The following is a 12,915-nucleotide window of genomic DNA, read 5'->3' on the forward strand; positions in this document are numbered from 1 at the left end:
AGTCTGATGGCAAGTGCTGCAGGGGTGCCTTTGGCCACCAGGTGTCATAGCAGACCTGCACAGCAGGACTGTGGGTGATTCCAAAGGGACTCCCATGCTTTTACATCACACAAAATCTGAGTACCTGTTGTTCCTGGCACCTCTTGCACAGCAGCAACTGCTGGGGAAGCTGCTTCCTCACAGTGATTGGGAACTGTCTGCTTCCCTTTTGTTCTTTTATTTCTGCATCCAGCATGCTGGTGGCCTGGCAGCTGTTCTCCCAGGCTCTTTGAGCCTAGTTTACCCTGAATGGCAGTATTACAACTAATCTATTCTAGTTCTCATGGAGATCTGCCATCAGGGCCAAGTTCATCTTCCTGATTGCAGAGGTTAAAGCAGAAGCAGGCATAGCATGCTTCCCCCCGCTCCAGGGGAAAGGACATGGAGGTTTCAGGTAAATAGGAAAAGCATTTGCATTAAGGTAGTGTAGAAACCAGACACCAAGAGTTGGAGCTCCTTGAGCAGATGAACATTTGCTCTGTGAGTGAGGAGTGGGCAACTTCAAAACTATTTGGAAGTCTTTGTGGATCTTCCCAGTTCAGGGCAAGGCTGGTCACTGCCTAGCACTGGGAGCTGCTTGATATTAGTCTACATTTATACCTCCAGCTCGATCTTCAGCCTGTGTGGTCTGTTGGACCTCCACTGCTGTGAGTCAGAGTCATTGGGGTCGCACTGGAGTGGGGCTGATGCTGTGAGTTAAGATTTATTCTGTCTTAATGTTTCATTGCTTTTTATCCTCTGTTGAAGGACTCTGTTATCCAGAAATCACTTCAAATTGTAAACAAAGTCCTTCCCTTGAAACATGTATTCCTAGATCTGTTGAGGACGGTTGTTGCTAAAAGGGATGCAAACCAGAAAGGAGCATATGCTGCCATCTCCTGCATCATGGTGAGTGGAGAGAGCACAGGGTGAATTAGGGAAGCTGTTTATGGCAGCCCTTGCCTGCAGCAGGGCCTTCCATGCTCAGCTGGGTGGGTGTGAAGTCCTGTCTGCTGGAGGAGGTCTTCTGTAAATCCTAGAGCTGTCTCAGAATTGATCTCTGTGGCTTTGTGGCTGATTTCAACCACCAGTGGGATCAAGAGCGGAACCAGTGCAATAATTTTCCGTGCTGGTGGCTGAGTCACTTCCTAGGGTGTCTTAAATGGGCATGAGTAAGCTGGTGAAAGGACTTTGATCTGCTGGCTTGCCCTCAGGAGTGTTGAGGAAGGAGCCTGCAGCAGCGAGCTGGGATTTGAAGTAAGTCATCTGAAAAGGGACTGACATTGGGATGGAATTGATACTGCTTTTTCCAACCTTGTCCTCTTACCTCTACTGGACATCAGCAGGAGGACACATTTACTGAGTAGAATTAGAAGCAGCAATAAAATAGACTCATCTCTTTATTGCTGGGCAAGGGTTGGTTGTTAAGTAGTTCAGGGTGGATGGATAAGATGGCCCTAGTGTTTGGTGGAGGGTGAGCTGATGTCACCATTGGAATGGGCAGGTTAGGAGCCAGCTTGGGCTGATCAGTTGTGGGAGAGCAAGCACCTCTGTCTCCCCTGCCCTTGGAAGCAACTGTAGCTGAAGGAGGGTAACTGAGGTAAATACAGAGCTATACCCACAACACTTCAGGTTTCTCACTGAGATGTGTTTAGACAGCTCTATTCCCTCTCATTACCATGTACACAGCCCCAGCCTTCCATGATGAGGAGAGAGCTGCTGTGCAAGGCGATGCTGAGAGCAGAACCTGGCTGAAGTGGTGGGATCCTTCCCTAGAAGCATTGTGGCACCTCTGTCTTTGGAGATGCTCAAGACTTCTTGTACAGCCCTGGACAGTGTGATCAACCTTCCAGTCTCATTGTGCTGGGTTTAGATCTAGGCCCTCCCTAACCCGAAGCACTTGATGAACTATGGAGTTATTAACTAGTTTTTTCTCATGTTTCCTGTATTTCTCTACTGTCCCTTCCAGTAAGGTCTTTTAGCATCTGAGACCTCTTATTCCTTGCCACTGAGTGCTGCCCAAGGGCCTGCTGGAACTCTGGGGAAAGGATCTAGCTGACCGGGATTTCTGTTTAAAAGATACTTGAAGTAACAGGACCCTGGTCCTAGCAGAAAGGGAATCACCCAGGATGGTCTGGATTTAACTCCTACAAGCATACTGAGAAAAACATTTTTTTACCATATAAGCCATTGTTTTACTGTCTATTTTGTGTTATCACTGTATGCATGTTGGAGAATTGCAGCAGTTGCTGCTGTGGTGGTGTACTGAGGTGGAGAGACCTGTGAAAGCCCCTCTAGTAGGGGGAGGAGCCGATGGCAGCAGTGAGATTGTTTGGTGTGTGGTCAGAGGGTTTGGAAAAACATGGCTGCTGTGGAATGATGCCAAGATAACCCACTGATTGTACTCAGTGTGTTCAGTTTGTTGTGCAAAGGTAAACTGGGAGCTGGGAGTGGCCTGGATGTCCTCTGCGTGGTCCTCTCTGCAGCATTTTAAAGCCAATCACAAACTGAACACCTGCTGTGACAGCCCAGCGAATTGTGGAAAAGGTCAGCCTGGCTCAACTCTGGCCAATCTCAGGGGCCCAAAATAGGTGTTAGGTCAGTGCTGGGTCACATTTCTTCTCTGATCTCTAAAGCTGTGGGTAGGAACTGTCTCCTGCCATGTTTGACAAGGCACAAATCAAGTGCCCCTGCCCTGGAGTCCTGCTGCATGTGGCCTGGGGTAAGAGAGTCCCAAGTATCAGGAATCAGCGGCTTTGTGTCCTCGATCCAACAACCAGTCTCAAATCACTGGAGATCAATTTTCAAGCTAGTGTCATCCTAAGGAAGGTGCTGCTGTCTCTGTGCTGCTGAGGAGCATCTCCATGGGCCAGAGCTGCAGCTCTACAGGGTGGATAGGAGTGAGTGATGGGAAGGACTGATGTCATCATGGCTCCATGTAACCACTTGGTCTCTCCTGCCTTCAGCTTGCTGGATTGTCATAGAATAGTTTCAGGGATTAACAGCGCACATGTAGTCTAGCTGTTCTTGTTATGCTACGAATACTCTGGAGTATGACAAACTCCAATAGTTTGACAGGTTCTGTCTGTCCCTACCTCATGTAGTATCTAAAATAAAATAACTAACTGCTCCTGGCCTTCCTGATGATTTCTCAGGTCTGGCTGAGGCTCCTGTGTCCTTCTGTTGGGTTAAATAGTGGATGTGACACTTGGGGACATGGTTTAGTCATAAACATGGCAGTGCTGGGTTAACAGTTGGATTCTATAAACCTAGAGGTCTTTTCCAGCCCAAATGATTCCGTGATTCTAAGCAGCAATGAAGACTGGTGGTGTGAGAGTCAGCTGGAGGTGAAGCAGAAATTGGCCCTGCAATGTCTTGCACACAAAGTAGTGTCACAGAGGTAACTCAAGAGTATTAATTGGCTTAACCCTTTGCAGCAGCTCTGCAAACCAGTGGTTCAGGGTGACAGGCCCAGGTGGGCCCAGGACCTTCCTGGCTGTGGTTACTGCACATAAGAGCAAGGCCCTTGGCCATTGCTGCAGTGAGGTACAGTCACACCTGTTCAATAGATAACGCTGCAGGGATGATCAGCTATTGGATCTCTCTGCACTGTGCCTTTGCAGGCAAGGATGGAGCTGGACTCTGACCTGCCAGGAGAGCAGGCAGGCACCAGGGGTACCTTTGAACTCTGCCAGCCTGCTTGTTTCATGGTCCTTCAACTCAGCCCTTTGTGCCCAACCTGAAGAAATTAAGGTAGCATGGGGTGGAGCTGAGTTGCTCTCTGCCACCGCCTTGCTGTGGTATGCGACGAGCAGATGTGACATGAGGTGGCACACTGAGAGTGTTGTGTGGGGGAGGGGGTTGGGTGCTTCTGGGTGTAATGACCTCACTCCTGCTGCCAGGATGCCTCTGCTGCCTGGGATAAAGCTATTCTGAGCAGGGAAGCCTGTCCTCCCCAGCAAGTGCTTGGAGCACCTCCACCTGCTGCAGGCCTGCCCAGGGCAGGGATGTAACAGCCAGAAGCTGGCACTTCCATACCAGAATTCCCACTAAACTCTCTTCCTTATTCAAGCTGGAGATGTAACTCTGTGCCCAGATGCCACAGGACTCCTCTGCTTGTAGGAATGCAGGCAATGACAGAGATGTTGGAGGCCGGGAGAGAGCAGAGTCCTAAGCCAGGGCAAGGGGATGCCTGTGACCCGGGTCAGCTCCTGCCGGATACTGAAGTGGCGTAACAGTCACATCTTGGCAAAGGGAGCCCGGAACTGGAGACCGGAGCGCCTGCTGCCCGAAAGTGATGAAGAAGCGCTGGGGCGTGCCCGGCGTGGAGGCGGCAGCTGGGAAGTGAGAGCTGCCCGAGGCGGGGCGGCCCCGGAGGGAGGCGGGCACGGCCCTGCCGGAGGCGCCCCGGCCCGGCGGGCACTCCTGGGCGGGCTCGGTCGGGGCACGGTCGGGACCGCCCGGGGCGCAGCGCAGCGGCGCGGAGCCGGTGGCCGGAGCGCGATGAGGGCGGGCGGGGAAGCGCCGCACCAGGTGCTGGGCCGGCTGCGGTTCCTGCTGCAGTGCAGCGAGTGCTTCCGCCGCGCCCGGGCGCTGCCCGCCGCGCTCTGCTACGTGCCGCGGGAGGTGCAGTACAAGATCTGCAAGGACCCCGCGGCCGCCGCCGCCCGCAGCCTGCTCAGCGTGTGGGACAGCCCGGGGCCGGCGCGGGGCGGCAAGCGGGCGGCGAGGGCCACCATCGAGGTGGAGAAGGGCGGCTGCCTGCGCGCCACCGGCGAGGAGTACTGCAACAGCGCCGGGCTCTGGGTCAAGCTCAGCAAGGTAACGCGGGTGCGGCACCGGGAACCCCCCGGGCGTGCCGCGTCCCGACGGCCGTGACAGGACGGGATGTGCCTTCAGGAGCAGCTGGAGGAGCACACGAGCACCCGTGGCTTAGCGGAGGGCTGGGTCCTGGCGCAGAGGTTCGGAGAGGGAGGAGATAAATTGGTCCCGGTTGACTCCGTGCAGAGGATCCAGTGTCAGCACCAAACGCTGGGGGTTGATTACAGACCTTCTGTCAGGTATGGCCCGGGCGGGAACTGGGCACTGGAGACGCGTGTGACCCGCCCCCACACAACCATCCCAAATCCCTTGGGCACGCCCAGCACAGCCCTCTCACTCCCTCCAGCGCAGGTGGGACCCATCCCCGCCTAGCATCGGTGGGCAGATGCGTACTCCCTCGTAGATTAATCCTGTTTGCTTGTGGTAGCGCCTGCACAGAATAAAAATGATGCCAAGGGCATTCTGAGTCATTTGAATTTGGGCTGAGCGATGTCACAGAGGTAGTGCAGTGATCAGAGAGCTCAAATTTTATTTTCATTATGTAAGGTCATGTGCAGGGTGGGATTCCCCTGCTCTATTCCAGCCTGTACCCGGGTGCAGAGACACTCATCTTTTCCACAGCTATTCCTGGGTGTCACCCCCAATACCCCACTGCTGCTGACTACACTTCAGGTTAAGGCAGTAATGGACGCTCTGGGCACTGACACATCTTTTCCATTGTGTGACTCTTCTGCCCCTGTTGCTCCAGCTGGGAACAAGTGGTGGACCTGACGTACTCCATACGCCTTGGAGAGATGCCCAGGCTCATAGAGCAGGATGAGGCTGCTGTGCAGAAGTTTCGGTATGAGTGCATTTTCTAGAGCAGGACTGCAGCATCCTGAGGGGCTGCTGGCCAGAGCCATGCCTGCATGGCCAAGACTAGCTTCAGGGTCTGGAGGGGGGAGGATGAGTGCCATGAGATGCCTTTTACATTAGTACCTTAGCACTGCTCAAGTGAAGATGGCCTTTGTCCCACAGACCATTGGAGTGACTGTATACTGCTATTCCCACTGGGCTGGAGTGGCCATTAATACCTGGTGTGCTGGTGATGAGATACAGCCATGCCATCTGTCTGCTGCAGGGACAATGACACCGTGTCAGTTTGGTGACCATGAGACACTGCAGCCAGTCTCAGTGAGGGCTCCTGCACACTGCTGGTGCGCAGGTTTGGGGTGCAGCCTGGCCTCTTCATCTTGTTAATACAAAGACTCCCTGCAGGTTCGTGCCCCCAGGCTGGACCTATGAGCATGACATGGAGCTGGGGCGCTTCCTGTACGATCACAGCGAGAGGAGGCTGCAGTGCGTGGACCGCACCAAGGAACACATCAACAGCATCGAGGTCTCCTCACACATGGTGTGTAGTGGGGCTCTTCTGCAGCCTAAAAGCAGCATAAGACACATGAGCATCACCACAGATGTGGGGTGGAGTGGCCAGCTGTGGCTGTCCCCTCTGCGAGGGGCAGGGGATGGTGGGGGCTTTTGCTGCTCTAGCAAAGCTGTTGGGAGTTGGGTGTTGGGAGCAAAATTCCATTGTGTCTCTGGGGCACTAGGGGTCCACAGCTATGCCCAGTTTGCTATGTCAGGGAGCCACCATCCACCCACAGCCTAACATACCAAGGGGCTGGCCTGTTCCTGACCTCCTTTGGATCCACAAAACACACCTCAGAAGAGGCCATGGTGTGTCCAAGGATGCTCATCTCCATCCCTCTGCTCACTGCACTCTTGCAGGAGGATTGTGATGCAGCCCATCTGACAGACAACCTGAGCTACACCTTCTGGGAGAGCAACGGGCCCCCGGGGCAGCACTGGGTGCGGCTCAACATGAAGAAAGGCACCATTGTTAAGTGAGACCTCAGGGTGTCCCCTCCATACCAACAGCTGTGCCAGGGAAGGGTGGGGTGCGGGGCAAAGCACCATCTTCCTCTTCAACCCAGCTTTCCTCCAGCTGTAGCTGGGGCTGTGGGGTTGAGGTGGGGACAGCTGCTGTCAGAGGCACCTCAGGAAGACACAGCTTTGCCCCAGGCCTGGGACAGTTCTGGGGGGTATCTCTGGGCCCAGGCACGTCATGAGGGGTGGACAGTGCTGTTCCTTGCTCTTCTCACCCACAGGAAGCTGTGGCTGATGCTGGATGGGCAGTCCAATTGCCAGGTACCCAGGCGAGTGGCTGTGTATGGGGGAACACCAAGCAGGCTGCAGCACCTGAGAACAGTCCTAATTAACGAGTGAGTAATGAGTGAGGAGCAGCCTGTGCCCAGCTTGTGCCAAACTCCTGAGCTGTCTCTGAATCCTGAGCAGATGTTAAAGATGGGGCTGGGCCTGGTTCTGAGTGGCTTGCCAATGACTGTGGCTCTCCAAGGGTTGGAACTCCCTGGGTGTAGGCTACATCTGCTCCCACAAGTGTGGTGGTCCCTTGCTTCCATGTGGCAGTCAAGTGCTTTAATCTCCTCTCCTGCTCCTCACCCATGCTGCGGCAGCTGGCCTGCAGCATGCTTCCTTCTGCCTGGTGACTTTGGTGGTCTTTCTGCCTCTTCCTCCTCACTTCTGGGAACACATACCACTGCTGCCACCTTCCTGAGCATCTCTGCCAAGAAGTCCTGGGGTGCTTCATCTCTCCATCTTCACCCGGGCCCTGAGCACCCTTCTCAAGGCACCCAGGGGCTTACCCAGGAGTGCAAAGGTCTCCTTCGCCTTCCCCCAAAACGTGCCTGTTTGATGTTTCCTGGCTGAGCAGTGAAATCTGTCTCTGAAGAGGCACCCGTGAGAACTGCAGAGGTGTCTTTTGCAGTGGCAGGAGCCAGCGCCTCCCTGCGTCTGAATGCTTGCAGTGTTTTTTCCCCATGGGCTCACAGGACTTTGATGGGACCTTGACAAAGCGTTGAAAATACACTTAGTAAATTGCTCATTTACACAAATCTGTTTATTTCAAAAACACACCACCCTTGCATGACCAACTCTGCTTAAAAGATTGGTTCTGCCCTTGTGAGATGTGCTGGGACCCTCCAAGAACAGTGACGTGCTCTCAGCCATCTTGTCTTTCTGTACTGCTTTGAATTTGTGCTCTTTTCTGGCTTTTTGGATGCGGCTTCCACCTTCTCCAGAACGTCTCTGTGCCTCTGACAGCCTCTTCTCTGCTTGGGCACCTCCTGCCACAGCCCTGGTGAGGTGGGGGGGCTTTTGCATGGGTAGAAGCACATCCTTGGCTGGGGAACCAGAGTGGCCTGTGCCTTGCTGGCCACCTCACCATTGTCTGTGCCTCATGGCTCTGCCATCTCCCTCCGTGCTGTGTGCAGGAACAGCTACCGGAATATCTGCATCCTCCGCGACATGAAAACCCACATGCCCGTGCTGGAGATCCGCTTCCTGGAGTGCCGGGGTGAGCCTGTGCACCCAGACTTTGGCTGCCAGCCCAGCCTGGCCCTAAACCTGCACTAGTCCTGACCCTGCAGCTCTTCCTACCACACTTGCTGCTTTTTGGAATCCACTGGTGGGAAGGTTGAGGAATGACTTTCATATGAGACGCTGCATGAGCTGGCGGCACCTCGCCTCTTGTTGCAGCATCCAAGCCATGCTGGCTGCAGCACATGCAGCATCACTGTTCTTTCTTGGCAGACGAAGGGGACAATGTCCGGCTGCAGGGGATTAAGATCTTGTCCTTCTGCGAGTGGGACCTGGTCCTGAACACCGGCATGTTCCAGCCAGCCCGGCTGGTTCGCTACCCTCTCCTGGACGGCGTGGATGTCGACGTGCTATACCGGCGAGCTGTGCTCATTCAGAGGTTCGGCACAGAGATGCCCCAACTCCTACAGTGATCTCAGTCCCAAAAAGCATCATGCCTTGACCTGCAGGGCAGCCCCAGGCTGGGGTCAGCACTGGCCCCACAGAGACCCTCTGCAGTGATTCAGCTGCAGTGCAGTAGCATGTGCTGGGCTGCCCTTGTTTGTAGCATATTTTGGGGGAAATGAAATAAAGCGCTTGCACAGAGGGTGCTAGGTGGGTGCTCCCTTCGTGTCTGATGTCCCTAGATGGGCTGGAGGGGACCCATGTGCAGGGAGCACAGTGCCCAAGGATTGTGCTGAAACGGCACTCTCCTGCAGCTGCACACTGCTTCTCTCCTGTCTCAAGGTTTGTCCAGCTCTTGGAAAGTGTCCTGTGTTACCTGATCCCCCTCTCTGAGGACAGCATTGGCACCTTCAATGCACTTAGGGTGAGCATGTGCCAAACTTCCCTGGGATGGTGCCAGTATGGGCATCTCCTCACAAGTTCAGGTTTTCTGGGGGCTGTAGTGTTTCCTCCTTATCCAGTGGGTACAGACTAGGTTAAGACTGAGAGCTGCCATGTTTGGCATTGCCCGAGCGATGGAAGAGCATTCTCTGTGACACCAGGGCTGACTTGAGGAGAGGAGAAGACAGCAGGTGGTGGCAGGATCAGATCTCTAACCATCCCTGCTTGTCCCTTGCTAGAGCATGAAGCCATTCCTGCTGCTCACCAAGCAGAGTGAAGCCCTCATTGCCCACTGTCTGCAGTCCTCGGAGAGCTCTGCTCCTCACACCCTGCCAAAGCTCTACATCAACCGGCTCCTGGCCCGGGAGCACCGTGCCAACCCCACACTGGACCCCAGCTGTAGGAACGCCATCTTCACCCAGGTATGGCAACACCATGCCCTGTGCCAGGTACCTGTCACTTCAGCAGGTATCTTGCCCCCATCTCATCCCCTTTCTGCTCTGCTACTCTCCAGCTGTATGAAGGCCTCAGATCTTCCAAGAACAATCAGCCCCTGGACTACAGGTAGGTCTTCAGTGTCATCTTTGTGGGGTGTCACTTCCCCAGAGTAGAGTGCAAGGGGATTCCAGGTGCTGCTGGTATGCTCAAAGAGAGATGTGCATGAGGCTGTTCTTTCCCCACAGGTGGCCTCTGACCTACAGCCAGTGGTGGGAGTGCGATTTTGTCACTGAGGGCATCATTGACAATGGTGAGAGCTCTCCCCGGTGTCTCGTGTTGGGGTGCAGCTCAGTGGGTGTCCATGCTGTTCTAGCTGCTCTGGGAGAGGCAACCCTGCTCTGCAAACATGAGATCGTCCCTGTATCTCCCCTACCCCACCAGTGCTGCTGCTGCCCCAGGGAGGGGGGCATCTTAGCCAGATCCTGTGGTTCAGAGTCTGGCCCTGGTGTGTCAGGCACTAACCATTGTCTTCCTCCGCTGCAGGTGGTGGCTTTCGGGACAGCCTGTCAGATGTCTCAGAGGAACTGTGTCCCAGCTCCAGCGATGTCCCAGTGCCCCTGCCGTTCTTTGTGCGCACCTCCAATCAGGTTTGGCATCCCACTGTCTGCCTGTGCAGGCCAGGGGAGTCAGCCAGCAGAGCCTGGGGTGTTAGCCTTACCCTAATGCTTGCAGAGCTATTGGCTGGGAGAGCTGTACTTGTATCTGGGTTGTGGAGATCTCCTGGAGGGGTGTAAAGGGCTGGAGAGGCAGGTGGAGGGGTGAATGTGGGGGAGAGACCATGCTGGGCTTGTCACCTCTCTTAAGAGTCTCTCCCACAGGTTAACAGCAGCAGTGACACCAGGGACATGTATGTCCCCAACCCCTCATGCAAGGATTTCCCCAAGTATGAATGGATTGGGCAGCTGATGGGAGCAGCCCTGAGGAGCAAGGAGTTTCTGGTGAGCACAGCAGAGCCTTCCTGGCCAGTGAAGGGGCTTGGTAGGGGCCACCTTGTCTTGGGCAGAGGGGCTGCCTATGGGTGAAGGAGAGGCAGAAGGAGAATGCTTGTGTCCACTCCTTTTGGCAGATCCTGTCTTTGCCAGCACTAGTCTGGAAGCAGCTGGCAGGGGAGGAGGTCAGCTGGAGCAAGGACTTTGCCACTGTGGACTCAGATCTGGTGAGCAGGGCCGGGTGCTGGCAGAGCAGTGCCGTACTCTCTCATGGCTGCTCTGGCTCCACTGTGGTGGCTATTGCTCATTTGGATTGCAGGTGAAGCTGCTGGAGGTGCTGGAGAGGGTGGACAGGGAAGGCTTTGAGTTCATGTTTGGCAGAGAGCTGACCTACACGACAGTGCTGAGTGACCAGCGCATGGTGGAGCTGATCCCCAATGGCAGCAACACTGCTGTGCGCTACGAGGACCGCAAGGAGTTCATCTGCCTGGTGCAAAAGGCTCGGCTGGAGGAGAGCAAGGAGCAGGTGACACTGTCCCCCAGGGCTGACGGAGCTGCAAGGGAACCCTGCTCCTGTGGCAAGACATCTTGGTATTTATGGGACTAGTGGTTGCCAAAATGTGCCCCCAGCTTCAGCTGGGTGATTTCTTTATGCATTCCATGCCCAGGGTGTCCATGTGTCCTGGGGATCCCTTTTGGGGTCCTGCGGTTGCTGTCCCCAGAGCCCTAGGTGGCTGCCCACTAGGCAGACCCACCGTGGTGACATGGAGCCCGTCCTGTGTCCCCACAGATTGCAGCCATACGTGCTGGGCTGCTCCGTGTGGTGCCCCAGCCTGTGCTGGACCTGCTCACCTGGCAGCAGATTGAGAAGAGGATCTGCGGGGACCCGGAGATCACAGCTGCTGAACTACTGAAGTTCAGTAAGTCACAGGGCCAGCCCAGAGCTGCTCCTTGCCCTCCACAAGAGCAGGGGATCCCCTTAATAATGCTTGTCCTGCACATGCATCCTGGTCATGGGGTGCCTGAGAGCCTGGGGGAGGATTAGGTAGAGGGTACCTGGATGTTTCAGGTTTAGCAGCAAACCCCACTGGACCCCACTCTGGTCCATCTGGTCCTTAGCTGCTATGGGCAGAGGTGAGTGGCTGCTCTGCAAACTAGGACCTCTGTTTCTCCGCCCACCATGACACAAAGTGCTGGTCCTACTCAGGAGTGCCAGGGGCTCTCATGGGCTCACCGAGAAGCAGAGGGTCTCCTCCTCCTTTCCTTTGCTTTGCTGGGAGTTTCTAATTAGGCCATTGCACATTCTTTGTTGCAGTCAAGTTTGAGGACTTCTTCTCTGCTGATACCCGTATCCAGTATTTCTTGGAGGCACTCAACAACTTCACCAGTGGTGAGTGACCCCAAGCCTTTACCTGCTCTTCACATGCAGTAGGACAGGCTAGGGTATGGGGCACCACTGCCCTGTGCCCCAGGGGTGCTCACCAGGTGCTTCCCTGGGAAGTGACTGGGGTCATCCCACCTGGCCCTTCCTGGGATTCTGAGAGGATCCCTTAGCTTTGCCCCATGCTCATGGGGTGATTTGGCAAGGCAGATCTTGCTGTGATAGCAGTGAGTGAGACAGTCCTGTCCCTGAGACCTGTGCTCTGTCCTTCCCCTCAGAGGATCTCAGCCATTTCCTCAAGTTTGTAACGGGCCGGAGCCGCCTCCCCGTTCAGATCAACGTCTACCCGGAAAGGTCGAAGTGAGTCCATCCTGCCTGGGGTCCTTGTGCCATGCTGGGTTCCCCCATGATGTCAGGTCACTCTGACTCTCCTTTCTCCCAAGCATGGATGCGTTGGACCTGATGCCACAGGCCTGCACGTGCTCCTGCTCCTTCTTCTTGCCCAAGTATTCCTCGTGAGTTGACCTGGGGACAGGGATGGTCCCCAGTCCCTGAGGCTGGTGTTGGGGTTCCCATCAAGACTCCCCAGGCCTTCCCCTGGGGGATGTCCTGGCAGGTGTTGGGAGGGAAGCCTGAGGTTTTCTGTGGCCATCATGGCTGTGACCTGGTGTTCCCCCTGCCAGGGCCAAGGTCTGCGAGGAGCTGCTGCGCTACGCCGTGTACAACTGCCTGTCCATTGACACCGACAAGAACCCCTGGGATGAATGAGACCCCTGTGTGCCCCACGCCACGGGAGCCTCGGGGACACTGGATTCAATAAAACTGCAGGGCCAGGTCCTGCTGTCCTGTCCAGGTGCTGTTTGTGTCTGTGCTTCTCTAGCTCTGGCACTGGAGCATGTGGCCAGTGCTGCAGCTGGAAGGCCAGCACAGCCCTGGCCGCGGTGCTGCGCCCGCACAGGTTCCTGCGGGGCGGAGAGCAGCGCCGAGTCCTGTCTGCTCTGGAAATGG

General features: G+C 55.4%; 1 protein-coding gene across 2 annotated transcripts; it reads left to right on the forward strand.

Annotated features, from left to right (window-relative positions):
* The first annotated feature begins 4,385 nt into the window (after positions 1-4,385).
* LOC110470519 (E3 ubiquitin-protein ligase HECTD3-like) lies at positions 4,386-12,759 on the forward strand. 2 transcript variants are annotated; one of them, XM_021530221.3, is made up of 21 exons: positions 4,386-4,839; positions 4,918-5,078; positions 5,588-5,680; positions 6,097-6,232; positions 6,607-6,722; positions 6,987-7,100; positions 8,169-8,251; positions 8,488-8,653; positions 9,001-9,082; positions 9,339-9,521; positions 9,614-9,663; positions 9,783-9,847; positions 10,081-10,184; positions 10,416-10,535; positions 10,664-10,753; positions 10,846-11,052; positions 11,317-11,446; positions 11,842-11,916; positions 12,186-12,267; positions 12,351-12,422; positions 12,591-12,759. In XM_021530221.3, the coding sequence occupies exons 1-21, from the start codon at positions 4,522-4,524 to the stop codon at positions 12,673-12,675; spliced, it is 2,532 nt and encodes an 843-aa protein (XP_021385896.2). In that variant the 5' UTR covers positions 4,386-4,521; the 3' UTR covers positions 12,676-12,759. The 2 variants fall into 2 exon arrangements, with proteins under 2 accessions (XP_021385896.2, XP_085442417.1); XM_085586291.1 differs by lacking the exons at positions 4,386-4,839; positions 4,918-5,078 and adding an exon at positions 5,857-5,974 and having other exon boundaries at positions 5,605-5,680.
* Positions 12,760-12,915: the final 156 nt, after the last annotated feature.

Source organism: Lonchura striata, chromosome 8, assembly GCF_050655825.1.
Source record: "Lonchura striata isolate lonStrDom1 chromosome 8, ASM5065582v1, whole genome shotgun sequence".
NCBI classification, from domain to species: Eukaryota; Metazoa; Chordata; class Aves; order Passeriformes; family Estrildidae; genus Lonchura; species Lonchura striata.

Coding starts and splice junctions, on each gene's coding strand:
- LOC110470519 (XM_021530221.3), top strand. CDS start 4,522: ATGAGGGCGGGCGGGGAAGCGCCGCACCAGGTGCTGGGCCGGCTGCGG. Junction 4,840..4,917: donor TCTGGGTCAAGCTCAGCAAG/GTAACGCGGGTG, acceptor ATGTGCCTTCAG/GAGCAGCTGGAGGAGCACAC. Junction 5,079..5,587: donor GATTACAGACCTTCTGTCAG/GTATGGCCCGGG, acceptor CTGTTGCTCCAG/CTGGGAACAAGTGGTGGACC.